Source organism: Podarcis raffonei, chromosome 16 (genome assembly GCF_027172205.1).
Source record: "Podarcis raffonei isolate rPodRaf1 chromosome 16, rPodRaf1.pri, whole genome shotgun sequence".
In the NCBI taxonomy this organism is placed as follows: Eukaryota; Metazoa; Chordata; class Lepidosauria; order Squamata; family Lacertidae; genus Podarcis; species Podarcis raffonei.
Window position 1 is genome coordinate 26,507,083 of NC_070617.1, and position 16,452 is coordinate 26,523,534.

General features: G+C 47.6%; 1 protein-coding gene across 7 annotated transcripts in view; it reads right to left on the reverse strand.

Moving 5' to 3' along the window:
• Positions 1–9,462: 9,462 nt before the first annotated feature.
• The window catches only part of PATZ1 (POZ/BTB and AT hook containing zinc finger 1), a 31,465-nt gene continuing 24,475 nt past the window's right edge, over positions 9,463–16,452 (reverse strand). For 3 of the 7 annotated variants that reach the window (XM_053368126.1, XM_053368124.1, XM_053368123.1), the window contains 2 exons: positions 15,290–15,427; positions 9,463–11,217 (listed from right to left, as the gene is read on the reverse strand). In XM_053368126.1, the coding sequence (XP_053224101.1) occupies positions 10,796–11,217; positions 15,290–15,427 (560 nt within the window). In that variant the 3' untranslated portion in view covers positions 9,463–10,795. The remainder of the gene's footprint in view (positions 11,218–15,289; positions 15,428–16,452) is intronic. The other 4 variants (XM_053368128.1, XM_053368127.1, XM_053368125.1 and 1 more) reach the window with 3 other exon arrangements.

Here is a 16,452-nt window from a genome sequence, read left to right on the forward strand (position 1 = left end):
CAACATTATGTGGAGACCAATAGGATCAAGGGTCTGGAAGCCAAGCCTTATGAGGACTTGTTGAGGAAGCTGGGTATGTTTAGCCTGGGAGAGAGGAGACTGAGAGGAAATCTGTAGCCATCTTAAGACAATGTGAAGGGGCTGTCACATGGAAGATGGAGCAAACTTGATTTCTGCTGCTCCAGATGGTAGGACCTGAATCAATGGATTTGAATGACAGGAAAGGAGATTCCAACTAAGCATTAGGAATAACTTTTTGACAGCAAGAGCTGTTTGGCAGTGGAACAGACTCCCTCTCCTGGGAGGTTTTTAAACTCAGGTTGGATGGCCATCTGCAAGGGATACTTTAGCTTTGATTCCTGCATTGCAGAGGATTGGACTAGATTAACCTTGGGGAGATCCCTGCCAACTCTACAATTCTATGATTCTATGTATACCACTATCAAACTACACCAGATCTATACCTAGTTATATTCTCCGTTTGACTATCAGAACACCAGTTTTTTCCTTCTAGTACAAGATGGAAACACTTTTCAGATACAGGTTTTGCAAAGGAATTTTAAGTCAAATGGTACTATTCAGAGAGAAGTAAAGGTAAAGGTACCCCTGCCCGTACGGGCCAGTCGTGTCCGATTCTGGGGTTGCGCGCCCATCTCGCTTAAGAGGCCGGGGGCCAGCGCTGTCCGGAGACACTTCCGGGTCACGTGGCCAGCATGACGAAGCTGCTCTGGCGAGCCTGCACCAGCGCAGCACACGGAAACGCCGTTTACCTTCCCGCTATATAAAGCGGTACCTATTTATCTACTTGCACTTAAGAGTGCTTTCAAACTGCTAGGTTGGCAGGAGCTGGGACCAAACGACGGAAGCTCACCCCGCCGCAGGGATTCGAACCGCCCGACCATACGATCGGCAAGTCCTAGGTGCTGAGGTTTTACCCACAGCGCCACCCGCGTCCCTTCATTCAGAGAGAAAGATACAAATAAAAAAATTGGCATTCCATGAAAGCAGGTGATTTAAAAGTGGACCGATGTGACCATCTGTCAAAAGTGTCCTGAGGAAGAGTGGGTGCATTTTGATCTGTCCAGCTGGGCAAAAGTGGTTCCCCAGCCCTGGTTGAAATCAAAGTAACTCCAGCAGGGAAACAGACACATCTAACTCCTAGGGAATTGAGTGCATCTCAGAAAAAGTTTGGACAGTTTTTGTCCAGGGGTACCACCATTACACAAGGCCAACAAAGCAGGGAGGGGATGAAAATCACATGTTGCTTGGGCTGCAATACTTACTTTTGCTTTCTCTCAGGTTCCAGGAACAACTTTTCATTCTTGGAACCTGGGAGAAAGCAAACGGAAGAATTGCAGTTCAAGCAACATGCGATAGGACAGCTGTCACAAATAATTGAGAAGGTGCTGGGTGTATCCACATTCCATCAAATTGACAGATAAAGCACCCAGCCCTTCATCCATGGAAAGTACCTGGAGGATTTCCTGATACTTACATAATTCAGTAACAGGAGGGCTGCCCTTCCAGCGTAGAAGGCCCAACCTCACGTGGCTCTGAGCCCCAAACCTCTGTCTCCCCCATGTCATTTAAGCCCATTTGTGGGTCCATAAACAGGCCCACCCCCAAAAAAATTGCAGTAGTGCTCCTATTACAAATAGCATTCGTAATGTGGCTGTACCATAGAGAACTCCAAAGCAATGACCTCCTAGCTGCTGTTCCACCTCTGAACAGAACAGCCAACTCAAATGAGTTTTAATTATTGCTTATTATACTCATTGAAAATTTTATTGGTTTTTTTTTGTAAACCTCTTTGAAGTTTTGTTTTGTTTAGACAACCAAGCGGTGTACACATTTTTTTGATATTAATAAACTGCAGCCTTTTGGGGGGCGGTCCCTTTGTAAACTGCTTTGAGGTTTTGCAATCGAGTGGTGTATCAGTTTTACGAAATAAAAAGCAAATAAATTAAATATACAGCACTGAGAACCAAATTGGGCACTGGGGACTTTGCAAGTATTTAGTCCAAGACGCCCTTAACCACTAGAATTGCAGATATGCACATTCTTATTCCCCGTAATTCTTAAAAACGGGTGCCCATCGCTCCTTTCCCTTTCCCCCCAGTTGAAATTTAGAAAGTTTTGTGATGCAGGGAGCTTTGTTGCTTTCGTGGTGGTGACGATTCTGCTACTGAAACATAAAGCACCACATGTGTTGATGATGTGAGCAGATTGGGAAGCTGCTAGCTAGATACTGCATCCACATCCAGCTGTCGGATCTTCCTTCTCATCGTCGGGGGAAGAGATGACTTCATTCTGAATAGGAGAACATCTCTCTAAAAGCCAGCGCTAAAAGTCTTCAGAGGTTGGGTCTTGTGGTTAAAGCACAAGACCTTGGATGGCGAAAGGCTGCTATTTCTGGCTCTCCCAACCGTTTGCCTCCTCAGATGACCTTGGCCTGCTGCTATTTTCCTTCTCTTTTATCTCCAAGGTTTGTGTTTTTGTAACAAACACATGATAGCCCAGCCACGGCCTCTGACTCTCTGATGACAAAGGTGGTGCAAAGGCTCGACAAGTTTTGGCCATACATTAAGTGGCATCTGTTGTAAACAAAAATTGCCCTTTTCCCTTATGGTGTATCCAAGAGCCCATATAGAGTCCTTACATAGGTTCCCTATTGGTAGGGGAGAATAACAGAGGCCAACCAGAGAATATTGAGAAGCAAAGCAGCTAGTAAGCTTGATCTTTATTGATCTGTTGCAACAGGGTGCTCCCCTAACCTGCAGGAGAGGAGGAGGGACCCAGAAAAATGGCACGCAAGGTCTTATAAAGACTTTTGAAATTGCCACCCTGTAGATTAAGACCACCCCCAGAAACATTATACATACATCACAGAAGGGGTGTAACCTAAGACCACTCCTCACATACCTACATCACAGAAAAGGCGGTCTAAACAGAAATTTGAATGTTGTTTTTCTCCTGTTGTTGTTTATCTCCTGTTTGGCAGGTTACTTGATTGGATTGCCTGGGGAGCCTGGCCAGTCTTTTGTAGTGATAAATACTTAGTTCCTGGACCAGGTCACAGGCTCACACCCTATTCAAACACAGACATACCCTTAAGACAGGATTTGTGAAGGAAAAGACAATGGGGAGGCTTTTCCATTTTCCTTTGACCTTGCAGAGAAAACATTTGGGACAGTTTGAAAATCAAAATGGTTCCAGGTCGGTCTTCCTGTGCTGATCTATGTACGTGCTTGGCTGATACACTTATGAACATTTAACATATATCTAACACCTCAAAATTCCTATCACACATTATATTAAAAAAAGACTCTTATGGACCCAGAGGCCCTAAAAGGAACAGTGGAAACTGCTTTATAGAGTCAGAGAGCACTGGTGCATCTAGCCCTGACTGGCAGCAGCTCTCCAGGCAGGGTGTTTTTCGCAGCTGGAGAGCAGCACATTAAGGCAGGCTGGTTCAGATTGTTCCCTCTCCACCAAGAGATCAAAATGTGCCATATATTTGTGGCAGGGGGAGGGCAGGAAGGGAAGAGAGCGCTACCAGCCAAGGAACTGCTACGCCTTCTGCTCCAGCTATCAATAATTTCTGGGCTTGGCTGAAGATTGTTTGGCTTTGGGGAAGCAGGTATGTGGCAGATCAACACAGTGCCCAATGTGATCACGTGCCTTTTGGCTGGAGCCAAGGCACTCCCTGCGTCCCTTTCCCAGGTGGAGGAGGAAAGGAGAAAACAAGAACGGTCTCTGTGTGTGAGAGATAAAGTGGGGAGCTCCCAGCCACTCTCTGCATCACGGCACACAGGCCAGAGGGTGCCCTTGAACGGACAAGACACTTGTCCCGAACTGTCTGCAAAGTCGAGGTATTCCTCACCAGAACCGGAGGTGTCTGCTGGCCCTTGCAAGGCCATCTGGATATCTGAAACCATGCAGGTTATCTGAAATCTGAAGCCTGCAGGAGGGGTGTATGTGAGAGAGCTGGCTGGCTGGCTGGCTTGCTGGCACACACGATAGAATTGTGTAAGGAGGATTCACCAGCCACATGGCACGGCCTGCAGGTCTCTTAGCTGTTGGGTGCATAATGCCTCCCTGAAAATAATTTCCTTTTCTTATCCCAAGAAGTTGTTCCAGGTTTCCACTTCTAATTTTAATTCCCCCCCGCCCCAATAAAGACATCTTCAATTCTCCAGGTGCTTGCAGCAATTAAATGTTTCTTATTCTGGCATCTAAAAAGTTTTTTTTTAAAAAAGCAGCAGCAGGGAGTTGATCAGGCTTTAGCCACCACAACCCTGAAGGTGGTGGTGTCAGCTACCGACACCTGCTCCCCTCACATACTCAAGGTGTTACCTAGATTCCCATTTTAGGGACATGGGAATCTGTCTTTTGCTGAGTCTCGGTGCATGTAGCTCCATGTTGTCTACACAGACTGGCAACATCTCTCCAGGGTTTCAGATGTTCCCAGTCCTACATGAGGATGCTGGCTACTAAACCTGGGGCCTTCTGCATGCAAAGCAGATCCTCTAGCACAGAGTTTCCCAAACTTGGGTCCCAGCTGTTTTTTTTGGACTACAATTCCCATCTTCCCTGATCACCAGTCTGGCTAGCTGGGGGTGATGGGAGTTGTAGTCCAAAAAATGCTGGCGACCCAAGTTTGGGAAACACTGCTAAGCCGCAACTCTTTTCCATCCAAAAGGCTGAAAAGGGGTGGAGGCAAGAAAGCCTGTGATGGTTCAGCAGAATCAAGCTGTGCGTGCATCTGGCTTAGAACCCAGAACCTTCTGCATGCCAAGCAGGTGTTCTACCACTGAAATATTAGGTTATGGCGATCTGTACACCTGACGCTCCCTGAAATTGAAGCTCCAGGAAACCTAGTTCTTGATGTCCACAGAATAACACGTGAAGTTTTGCGAATGCATACCAGGTATTGGCCCTCCAGATGTTTCTGGGCTATGACTCCTATTATCACTGCCCATTGGCCATGTTGGCTGAGGCTGATGGGAGTTGCAGTCTGACAATATCTGGAGGGCCCGTTTCCCCAGTCCTGGATTCTGCATTACTTCATGGCAGCTTGGATGAACCTGGAGCACTCCAGATCTTGCTTGACTACAATTCCCATGAGCCTTAGGCAGCCCAGCCATGCTGGAATAAGACAAGAGGGTTTGTGCTAGCTGGGAATGATGCAGTCAAAAGCTTCAGGTGGGGGCGGGGACAGGTGAGGGGAGGCCAATGGAAAGATTTCTGGACACCTCCAGCACATTGAGACATTTTAGGCAGCTCCCTCAAAAGTGGGGCTCCTTATTCCATTCCCGGTGGTGGAGCTGCAGAAGGGCCCCTATTTTCATGCACCCCAGGGAGGTGTGGCCTGCACAGAGGAAACTAACTTGCACAGAGGAAACGAAGCTCTGGAGGGCGTAGTTTCCTTTGGTTCTTGCTTCAAGCTTGCTGGGCCTTCATCGTTTCCAACCATGCTAGCAGAAAAAAGAATACTTTAAAAGAAAAAAGGGAGGGAAGCCAAAACTAAGAAAGCAACTCTGGCGCCAGCAAGTATGGTACATGCACAAGTACGCCCCTCTCATAATTCTCTCATAAATAAAAATTGCAGCGGGAGACTTAAAAAGCATTAGTTAGCAACCTGGGAGCAGACGTTGTCTGCCCAAGGAAGTTGCTTGTTTGTGTGCAGGTGTCATTCGGAATAAATAACAAGATGAAATATGAAAAGATATTTTTTAATAATTCCAGTAATTTAGCTTTAGTATGTATAATGGGACATGAATCCAATATCTCCATTCAGACCAGGTCTCTCCATAGTTTTTAGTTTGGTAATGAGTTGTAATTCAGCAACTTCTCTTTCAAGTGTATTTCTAAAATTCTTCTGCAATAAGACAGCTACTTTAAGATCTTGTATAGAATGCAATTAGAAGCTAATTTTGGTCACCTATCCCTTTAAGAATCCCTTGCCCTTCTTTGTGGAACCAACTGCCATAACAGTCTTCAACAGTTATGAGGCTGAAGTATATGACGAAGTGTGTATTACACACAAAAGCTCATACCTTGAAAACTTATATTGAGTTGATCTTTAAGGTGCCACTGGAATTATTAAAAAAGATTTTTTCATCTTGTTATTTATTATGACTATGACAGATCAACATGGCCTTCCACCTGAATCTGGTGTCATTCGTAGTTGACCTCTCCCATGCACACTGTCATAGGCGACTTATTCCGGTTTTCAACTTTGGCTTTTGATCTCAAAACGTTCTGTTTATCACAGCTGATTCCTCTGTTCGTCTTTATTGGAATCGGAGGGACTGGCCTGTGCACCATGCGCCTTGCTCTTCGCAACCCTAGATTTAGAGGCCCTAGGCTTCAGCCTACTTAGCCTATACATAAATCTAGCACTGGAAAATTCTGACAGCTGGATAGGGAGGCCATTTAAATCTACTATGTGACCACCCCCCAGTCTGCGGTTCCCCACCCATGCTTACAATGTTAGTTTCCTTGGACACAATATCTTCCGGGGTTCTTTCTGCCAGTGACGCAGCTCAGAAGCACCTTTGGCAAATGAGTGAAGTAGGGGAATTTACTCTCTGGAAAGCAACTGGATGAAGGCTAAGGGCTGAAACACCTGAAAAGCACCAAACACACTCTACTGCTCACAGAAAAAAATATATCTGCCTTGCTATCACTGGATCCTGCCTCCATCCATTCTCCTCTGACTGATCATGGACTTAGGGGACTCACAGTCCCTTGGGGAGTTGAGCAGCAAAAAGTCAACCCCCCGTTTCTCTACAATATCTTGTAGCTGGTTCTCTTGTTCAAAGAGCTCAAGACACGATCAAATAAAACACTCTGTAGCAGTTCTCAGCTCATTGCACTGAAAGAAGTTTTTGTCTCAGTTCCCCATCAGATTTGATCACTGTGGAACCCAGCAGTGCTGCCAAACCAAGCCCACAGTAATAGTCAGCCTCATCTTCAGGCTGGATGTTAGTGATGGTTAAATAGCCACTATTCCCAGGGACGGAAGCAGTGAACCGATCTGGGATCCCTTCTCCACGACTGTAGCCATTACGATGCACATAGCGAGGGGCCTGTCCAGGTCTCTGTTGATACCAGACAATATAGCTCAGACTGCTGGTGTGAGTGCAGGAGAGTTTTGCTGTTTGTCCAGGAGATGCAGACCGGTGGGGCTCCTGTGTGCAACTTTAACCACTACCCCCCCAGCCTTCCAGATGTTTTAGACTACCACAAGCCCCAGCTGGTGTGGCACCATGATGCAGAGGTTTATGGCAGCTGTAGCCTACATCTGGAGCGCACCAGGTTGGGAAAAGCTATACTATACTAATATGTGTCGGCATGTTTTCAAAACTGCTGGGTTTGACTGCCGTCTTGGAAGCACCGTTTCTGGTTGATCTGACTAAAACTGGAATTTTATCCTGCATCCCAGCAGATCTGGTCTCGCTGCTAAGCCTTTGTGGATTTGTCCAGTAGCACCTTAGAGACCAACAAAGTTTGTTCGTGGTACCTCAGATTAAGAACTTAATTTGTTCTGGAGGTCCGTTCTTAACCTGAAGCACCACTTTAGCTAATGGGGCCTCCCGCTGCCACGCGATTTCTGTTCTCATCCTGAAGCAAAGTTCTTAACCCGAGGTACTGTTTCTGGGTTAACGGAGTCTGTAACCTGAAGCATATGTAACCTGAAGTGTCTGTAACCCGAGATATCACTGTATAAGCTTTTGTGTGCATGCACACTTCTTCAGATACTTTTATTTCTTATATTTTTCGACTGCGTCAGACCAACATGGCTACCTACCTGAATCTAGAAACTTTGTGGACTTGTTCGCACACACACACCTGTGTTAGGCTGTACTGTGGCATCGTACCCACAAGACAGACACATAAACCCCTCTGTTGAAACTAGATGGCTTTAAGAGGATTAGACATATTTGTGGAGGATAGGGTTATAAATGGCTACTAGCTGTGATGGCTCTGGTCTGTCTCCACGGGTTGGAGGCAGAAATGCTTCTGAGTAACAGTTGTGGGAAGGAGGGGAAAGTGCTCTTATGCTTGGGTACTGTACTACATTGGCTCCCAGTACGTTTCCGAGCACAATTCAAAGTGTTGGTGCTGACCTTTAAAGCCCTAAACGGCCTTGGTCCAATATACCTGAAGGAGCGTCTCCACCCCCTTTGTTCAGCCTGGACACTGAGGTCCAGCTCCAAGGGCCTTCTGGCGGTTCCCTCACTGCGAGAAGTGAGGTTACAGGGAACCAGGCAGAGGGCCTTCTCAGTAGTGGCACCCGCCCTGTGGAATGCCCTCCCACCAGATGTCAAAGAGAAGAAGAACTACCAGACTTTTAGAAGACATCTGAAGGCAGCCCTCTTTAGGAAAGCTTTTAATGTTTAAAAGACCACTGTATTTTAATACTTGGTTGAAAGCTGCCCAGAGTGGCTGGGGAAACCCAGCCAGATGGGTGGGGTATAAATAATAAATTCTATTCTATTCTATTCTAGGGTCCTGCTTGCAGGCTTCCCATTCAGGCATCTGGTTGGCCACTGTGCGACCAGGATGTAAGACTAGATGAACCATTGGTCTGATCCATCAGCCTCCGCTTTTGTTCTTAATGCTACTGAACACCAGTTGCTGGAAACCGCAGGAGGCGAGAGGGCTCTTGCACTCTGCTTGGGTCCTGGTTGAAGGCTTCCTATTGGGGCATCTATGTAGCCACTGTGAGAAGAGGATAATGGACTAGGTGGGTGTATGGCATGATCCAGCAAGCTCGTTTTACGTTCCATTGCCTGCATGTCTTTACAGAAATGCCTTGCATCTTGCCCTAGCAAGGATCCCCAACCTTAATGTGCAGATTCTAACAAAAACGGTAGCTATACGCTCCACCATTTCGGTGACCTTTTATCTGCGCCAAAGCTCTATTTTTTGTGAAACAGAGAACACCTTCATATCATCCAGTTAAGAACAACAACAACAGCAGAACCTATTATTTGCATCTCAAGGAGACAAGTATATCATTAGGGCTTGGTGGTGACTGTTTTTTTTGCTATACAGTACTCACCCATTAGGATTATTGGGAATGTGATGTAGCAAAACTAGAACAGTTCTATGTCCCCATTGATTTCAGTGGGGAAGTTAAGGGCCTATAAATTACCTAACCCACTGCCCCTTTGACCAGTCAGCTCCCTGGAGATTCGAATTGCTTGACTCAAGCAGGATCATGCACCTCCCCCCCCAAAAAAATATTACATCTGCTCAACCAACTTCTGAACCCAACGCCTGACTTGGACACAGCTTAAGTGTCTCCGAAAAGCAGTGCCGTTTTCCTTGACGGGAGGGTTTCCTTTCCTCTTGTGAAATTAACAGCAGGTTCAAAGTGAAAAGTTCCATATGCCTCACCAAAACGTTCCCCACATTAAAATAAAATAAACCAGACAAAAAGAAGGGGCATAAAGTAACCATTCTAACTTCTTTAATGCAGTCCAATCAAATTGTTTTTTCTTTTTTTTAATCACTCTGAACTCTATAATTCATTTGCACTAAACAGGTTGGTAGTACAGAAAAATTAATCGTTTTTGCCGATCAATTTCATCTTTTGGGGTCTTTATGCATCAGCCAACCGAGTGTGTGGCTCTTGCCTTTACTTTTGTTTTTAAACCTTCCCCCTCCCCTTTTCTTCCGTTTTGCATAACTATATTATCCCATAGACTTAAAAACAATCAACTAGCCAAGTTTATTATTAATTATGATACATCTAAAAAAAAATTAATACTAACCCTAACATGACAGCTGCTTTAAGAGCTCTCTGTATAATTCCCTCGGAAGGGCTTCTCAGTAGCAAATCACTACAACAGGTCCTAAAATCATAAATGTAATAATCAGAATCATAATAAGAGAAAGAGAGAGAGAGAGAGAATATCGAGAGCGAGTTAGAAAAAAAAGCAGCATAAAACTGAGTTAAAATTCTCCTGAAGGAGCCCGAATGGAATGAGCGGGAGATTTGCTCCTGGGTGGCCTCACCTGCCTGACCTCCCCCACACCCACCCACCACTTTCAGGAGAACTTTGCTGCTTGGTTGCACCCAAGGACTGATTTGAATCTGGTGGGGCCAGACAGCGGGCACCCTCCCTCAACTCCCTTGCCTCTGGCACAGCATCCTCGACTTCTTCAAAAAAGAAAATAAAAGCTTTCGTAAGTTGCGTTTTCTGGTGGTTTTTTCTTCTTCTTCCTTTCTTCCTAAAGAACAATGGTACCTCTACCTACTAGATACCTCACAGGTATGTGCTTTTATGAGCAGACGACGATGCTAACAATGCGAATCTCAGGAAAGGGTCATGAGGCAGAGAAGGATGAAGGACCAAAATAAAAGGATAGGAGAGACACACATCTAATTCTCTGCCAGATCAACTAGGGTTTCTTAACATTCCCCCAACCAGCCTTTGGGGTGTTTAGTTTTCATCCGCGGGGTTCCAAGCTGGGGTCGCCCACAGACCTTCTGGGTGCTTGGCGCCGTTTTGCCCTGCCATGGGGTGCAGCCCCCAAAGGCTGCCCCTCCATTCGTTGCCGTGCAGGTGATAACCCCACAGCTGGCCCCCAACACACGCACACTCTCTGCCCCCCGGGGAAGATTTCGGGGAGAAGGGAAGGGAGGACCTAAAAGGAATCCAAACAGAAAAATCTCCCCACTACAAAACTGGATTTTTTTGTCAGCTCCCACACATTGCCCACAGCCATCTTAAGACACCCAAAGCAGACAGCCGCTATGTCAAGGAGGGAGCCAGCCTCATTTTCCATCCGGCCCCATTTGCTGTGGGTCGACCTCTGGATCCACCAAAGAGGAGGCAAAGGCGGACTGGACAATCTGAAACCCGAACGACTCCAGGAGAGACATGTTCTGTTGTGGGGAAAAGGGGGAGCCCAGGGCAGGCCCCAAGTCCCCTAAGGGGGCCCCCAGGGAGCGGACATGGACTTTCTGTATGTGTTTGTTAAGATAGGACTTGGATCTGAAAAAGCTGCCACATTCGGGGCAAGGGTACTTCTTATCCCCCTCCGACTCCAATTTATTCTTGGCGACCACCATGTCGCAGGAGGAGAAGGAGCCATTGGCGTTCTGTTTCTCGGGGGTCTTGAGGTCGCTGGCGTCCGAGAGGTCTCCGTAGGAATCCGAGCTCTCAATCTGATCCAAAGGTGAGCATTTCTGGCCTTCTAGGGAGACAGAAAAAAAGAAAAAAGGCACGTTCTTTAGACCCCTGCCGTGGATTTGCCATGCTAAAGGTCATGCCACAGCCCCCCTCCCTGTCTATCCCAAAGTATCCGTCTGAACCTCTTTGCAACCTGCCAGTTTCCCAGTCCAGCTGTGTGGACGTAAACCCACTAAAATAAGGTTACCAGATTTTTTTCAATGAATCCGGGGACACTTTTCAACTTCCTACTAGATGGATTTTGTCAGGGGACTGATTTGTAAATCTGGGGACTGTCTCTGGGAAACGGGGACGTCTGGTAATCTTACACTAAAATGACTAGCTCAGCCTTCCCCAACCTGGTGCCCTACATAGTTTTGGACTACAATTCCCAACCAGTACAGCCATGTGACTGTGGGGTGAAGTAGTGCAAAATGTTGGGAGGGTTGCCAGGGCGGCAGAGCCCATCAAGGTCCCCTATAGCCTGCTTGTCCTCATGCATTTATGTTAGTCAAAAAGTCAGCTCATGTGTTTCTTCCCTTCCCTACAAAGCAGTTTCCAAGGAAAGGGGAAGCCTTGGCTGAGATGGGTTTGGGGTGCTGGGCCAGGTAGGCTCCCCTCTTTGAGCCTTATGCAATGGTGAAGCTCCAACCTGGCCTCACTGCAGGGGAATGGACTAGATTACTCTCTGGGTCCCTTCCAACGCAATGGGTCTAGGACTTCATGAGACTGCAAAGCTACTCGGGAACCGGCATGTGGTTTAACGCCAGCCATCATCCTGCCTCAATATTTGGGTTGGGGGGGTGAGTCAAGTCCAGAAAGACTCTCCCTTAATACCAAGCAGCATTGCCTGACCTTAAATGAAGGGTCACGGCGGGGGAGGGATCTAACCAAATTTCAGTCCTCCTGGCTCCACTCAATCCAGCAAGACACATCCCAGTCTTTCCTCGTAGTTGTTAGGAATCATGATCCTCTGGATATAGAATGAGCCTGATCCTGTTCCCCACCTAACGCAAAAGCAGTCTTCGTCAGTCTGGTGCCTCCCTCCAGCTGTTTTGGAATACAATTCCCATCAGCCCAGCAGCTGATGGAAGCTGAAGTCCAAAACAGCTGGACAGCACCAGGCTAGCGATGGCCGAGCGAAAGCACTTTTGGGAAGGCCCATCTTAGGATCTCTCAAGAAACCCAAGAGCCACGCAGAGCCTTGCAAGCGTCTTCCACAGGGGTGGTCTCGGAAAGTGCAACGAAAGCATTGCTTCGCTACTCTCTCCAACTCAAAACCAAAACCAGACTGCTGGCATCAGCACAAGAGAGATGAAAGTGGCTAAAAGCTTCTTAGGAAGGAGAATCCCTGACTCACTTAAGGGCTGTCCCTGTCTGCCTTGCAAACAGAAGGTATCAGGTTCAAGCCCCCAGGTAGGGTTGGGAGAGACTTCCTGCCTGAAATCCTGGACAGCTGCTGCCAGTCAGTGTAGACAGTACCGAGCTAGATGGACCATTTGTCTGACTCGGTATATGGCAGCTTCCTGTGTTGTCCCAGCAACCCCTGCCCAAAGAGGCTTCCTTAAGCTCTTGGCTGTTTCCTGGGACAGTACGCACGAAAGCCCAACTTCCACCCACAAACCAAGATGCAACTTGTGAGCTATCTCTTATATAAAAAAATACTAATCAAGCCCATGACTTTTAGCTAAACCAGAACAGATTCTTTATGGGGGGGGGGAGGAGGCAAAGCTGTCAAGAGGCATTCTGGTTCCTTCGGTGGATAACCCCCCCAAAATATCCTCATGCACTGACCCTCATGGCATCACAATCTGCTGGGATGTTATTCTGGGCAAGGCCCATTAAAACAAGAGGGGGATTTGTTCTGCTGGAGCACATCCGGGGAAGGTCCTGGTGGACTGTGGTCCCCCTCCAGGTCAGATCTATCCAGCTACTCCTGCACTACCCTTTGTGACATGCAGAAGCTGCCACATACGTAGACCACCCTAACTGGACCTCCTAGCCAGGCCGCCTTTGTATATGTGCGAGAGGGGTCACATTCACACCAGACATTTTCAACACTATGAAAACACTTAAACAGGCATGGCTCCCCCCAAAGAATCCTGGGGAGTGTAGTTTGTTCAAGGCGCTGAGAGTTGTGAGGAGAACCCCCAGGGCTGCAAATCCGTAAGTGGTTTAACAACCAATCCCCTCTTTTCGGGGAACTCTGGGAATTGTAGCTCTGTGAGGGGGAAGAGTGAGTCTCCTCAGAGCCCTCAGCACCTTTAAAAAACTACAGTTTTCAGGCTTCTTTGGGGAAAGCCATGACTGTTTAAAGTGGTAGCATAATGCTTTAAATGTACAGTGTAAATGTGACCAGAGAAAACGGGAGCGAGAAAGAGGGATGGGGGAATGAGTGAGTCCACGTCAATGCCACACTACAGCCTTTCAGCATCTTCCTAAGCCAGAGGAGTCTAAATGACGGCCCATTGGGTTTAAGTTTCTGGGCAGTCATTCCATCCACCAATCTTATCTTCTCCATCTTCCCTGAGTCAAGCCAAAAACTGGTGCCTGGCTCTCTAGACTTCAGACTGCTGGCCAGGACTCATGCGGCTGAGCACCTGTCCACACAGAGCCGTCCCCTGCGCACAGAAACTAGCTCATTGGTGGTAAGAAGCAGTCATGAGTTCCAGTTTAACCACCTCCCTGACGTGCCAGTATTCTTGCACAGGGATGATGTTTACTATGCAGAGATGGCTCCCATCTTGCTTAGCCACATGCTGGCCATGTTTGTGAGAAACAGGCCTGAGGCTTGCCGCCGTCTTGAGCCTTGCTCTACAACAAAGCCTCTCAAGACTCTCCTTTCACTGGAGGTTTTAAGCAGAGGTTGGGTGGCCATCTGTCAGGGATTCTTAAACCGTGATTTCTGCATTGCAGGCGGCTGGACTAGAGGACCCTTCCAACCCTAGAATTCTATGATTCTCATAGGGAGACCATCTTAAGCAGGGAGGGAACAAGGCTATATGACCATTGCACCTCCTGAACGCAAAGGTCCCTGCCTAAGCCTCAAAGGGATGGAGATATATAAAGGGGCAAGCAGAGAATGTATCCAGAAACTATGTAATTTTTAGGCCTTTAGTGAAAGAGGAGGGGGGACGTTAAATTCCTCCCACCATCTAAGGGGCCTTTCTCCCAGTTATCAAAACAGAACTCTTTCTCAGTAACTCCAGAAAGTTCTCCTAGGGTTGCCAGATCCAGCAAACCCAAGCTGTAACTTTTTCCTAAACTGTCCTACTTCAGGCAGGTGGAGGTTTGTAACTCTGGACTTCAGAGCCTCACTGCAAGGGTGGGGTGAAGAAGGGAACAGTCAGACAGGGGAAACAGTCGAGGTTAGAGCAACTCCTTTTGACAAAACTCCCTGCACCATTACACTGTGCAGCCTTTCCTAATCTGGTGCTCTCCAGATATTCTGGATCCCAAAAAACCCAGCTGAGCTGGTTCAGGCTGATGGGAGTTTTAGTCCTAAAAAGTCTGGAGGCCACCAGGATAGTGGATGATCTTATGGAACTCACTGCCATGGGATCATATAGGGATGCCCAGAGTTTTAGATGGCTTCTAAAGGGGATTAGTCAGATTCATGGAGGAAGAGAAAGCTATCAATGGTTACTAGGCCACAGAACCTCCAAGTTCGGAGGCAGGGTATCTTCAATCCCGCTTGCTGGGGACAACTCTTGGCATCTTGCTCCATCTTGTTTAACAGGTCTGTGATGGCATTAATGATTTAAGTGATTGCTCTGCTAGCGGGTGTCCCCAGACCACTTGGGTGTTTGCTGCTGGTGGGAGAGCCTGCTTATGTGCTTAGCTTTCTCCAAGCAGTGATGGGCGAGTTACTGCTGTTGATCTTGGAAGAGTGTTCAGACATGCAAACCTTCGTCCGCAGCTTGACCTAGGGCAGCTGAAGGAAAACTCAGCTGTGCCCTTCTCCCAAACAGAACACGGCGGATCTCCTGACCGGCACCTTGCCCCCCCCCCCAAGCGCTCCCCTATCCACCCGTTCCCCAGCACCCAACAAGGTCCTACGTCAAGAGACGGAAAGTGTAGAGCAGGGAGTCGCTTGCCTTTGATGCCATAGGTCCTGACGCTGTGGAACGCTGCTCCCCCATTCGGGATGGGCTCCGGGTGTCTGGAGACCTGGGGAAGGGGAACACCGTGGTGGGTTTTAACATGGACCTTTAAGTAGGAGGCAGAGGAGAAACCTAAACAAGATAAAAGGAGATGAGATCCTGCCGCCAGGACAGACACAGATGCCTCTCTGCCTTTCCCCCTCGCTCTGCTTAGCCGCTGCCAGATTCTCCTCCTCCTCCTCCACCTCTCGGCTCCTCTGCGAGAGAACGGGCGCCCGAAGAACCAAGATCAAAGCCAGCCACTGCCGTGCGACAGGAGGAGGCCTCAACATGGCAGGCAGCGGGCCTCTGGAGCTCTCGCAAATGAAGACCCAGAAATTACCAGGGTGGGGAGAGAAGGCTATGAATTATTATTATTATCATCACCATACTGCATTTCTTTGTCACTCCGTACGAAAAGATGCCTCAAAGTGACTTAAAAAGAGAAGCAACTCAGAGACTCTATGCACAGAATATGTAAGGTAACAGAAGGAGGCTGCATACACAACACACAGTTAAAAGCACATGGGTCATCCGCCCCACCAAGAATCCTGGGAACTGTAGTTTAAGGGTCTTGAGAATTGTGTCTCTATGCAGGGCAAACTATAGTTCCCAGGATTCTTGGGAGGAAAGCCATGTGCTTTAAGTAGGTGGTGCATACACAGCAAGAACGAAGAAGCCTCCAGGATCCATGTCAAGACCCAGCCATCATGGCAGCCTGATGCTCTCCAGAATTATAGAATTGTAGAGTTGGAAGGGGCCACGAGGGTCATCTAGTCCAACCCCTGCAACGCAGGGATCTTTTGCTCAAACCCATGAACCTGAGAGCAAAAGTTGCATGCTCTACTGACGTGAGTTATCCCAGGTGTCAAGCTATAACACCTGTCGGTTCCTGCATCACTGCAATGTATTTCAATGTTGCTTTATGAAGGCATCTTTAGTTTATTGCTGATCTTACACCTACATTATGTTTTGCTTCTTCTTCCTAATGCAGGCAGTATGGAATTTTTTGCGAATGGGTAAAAATTGAATATGGCCGTGCTGGCTGGGTGCTGAAGGGAGCTGTAGTTTATAAACATCTGGAGGGCACCAGGTTGGCTGAGACACAGGCTTGAATA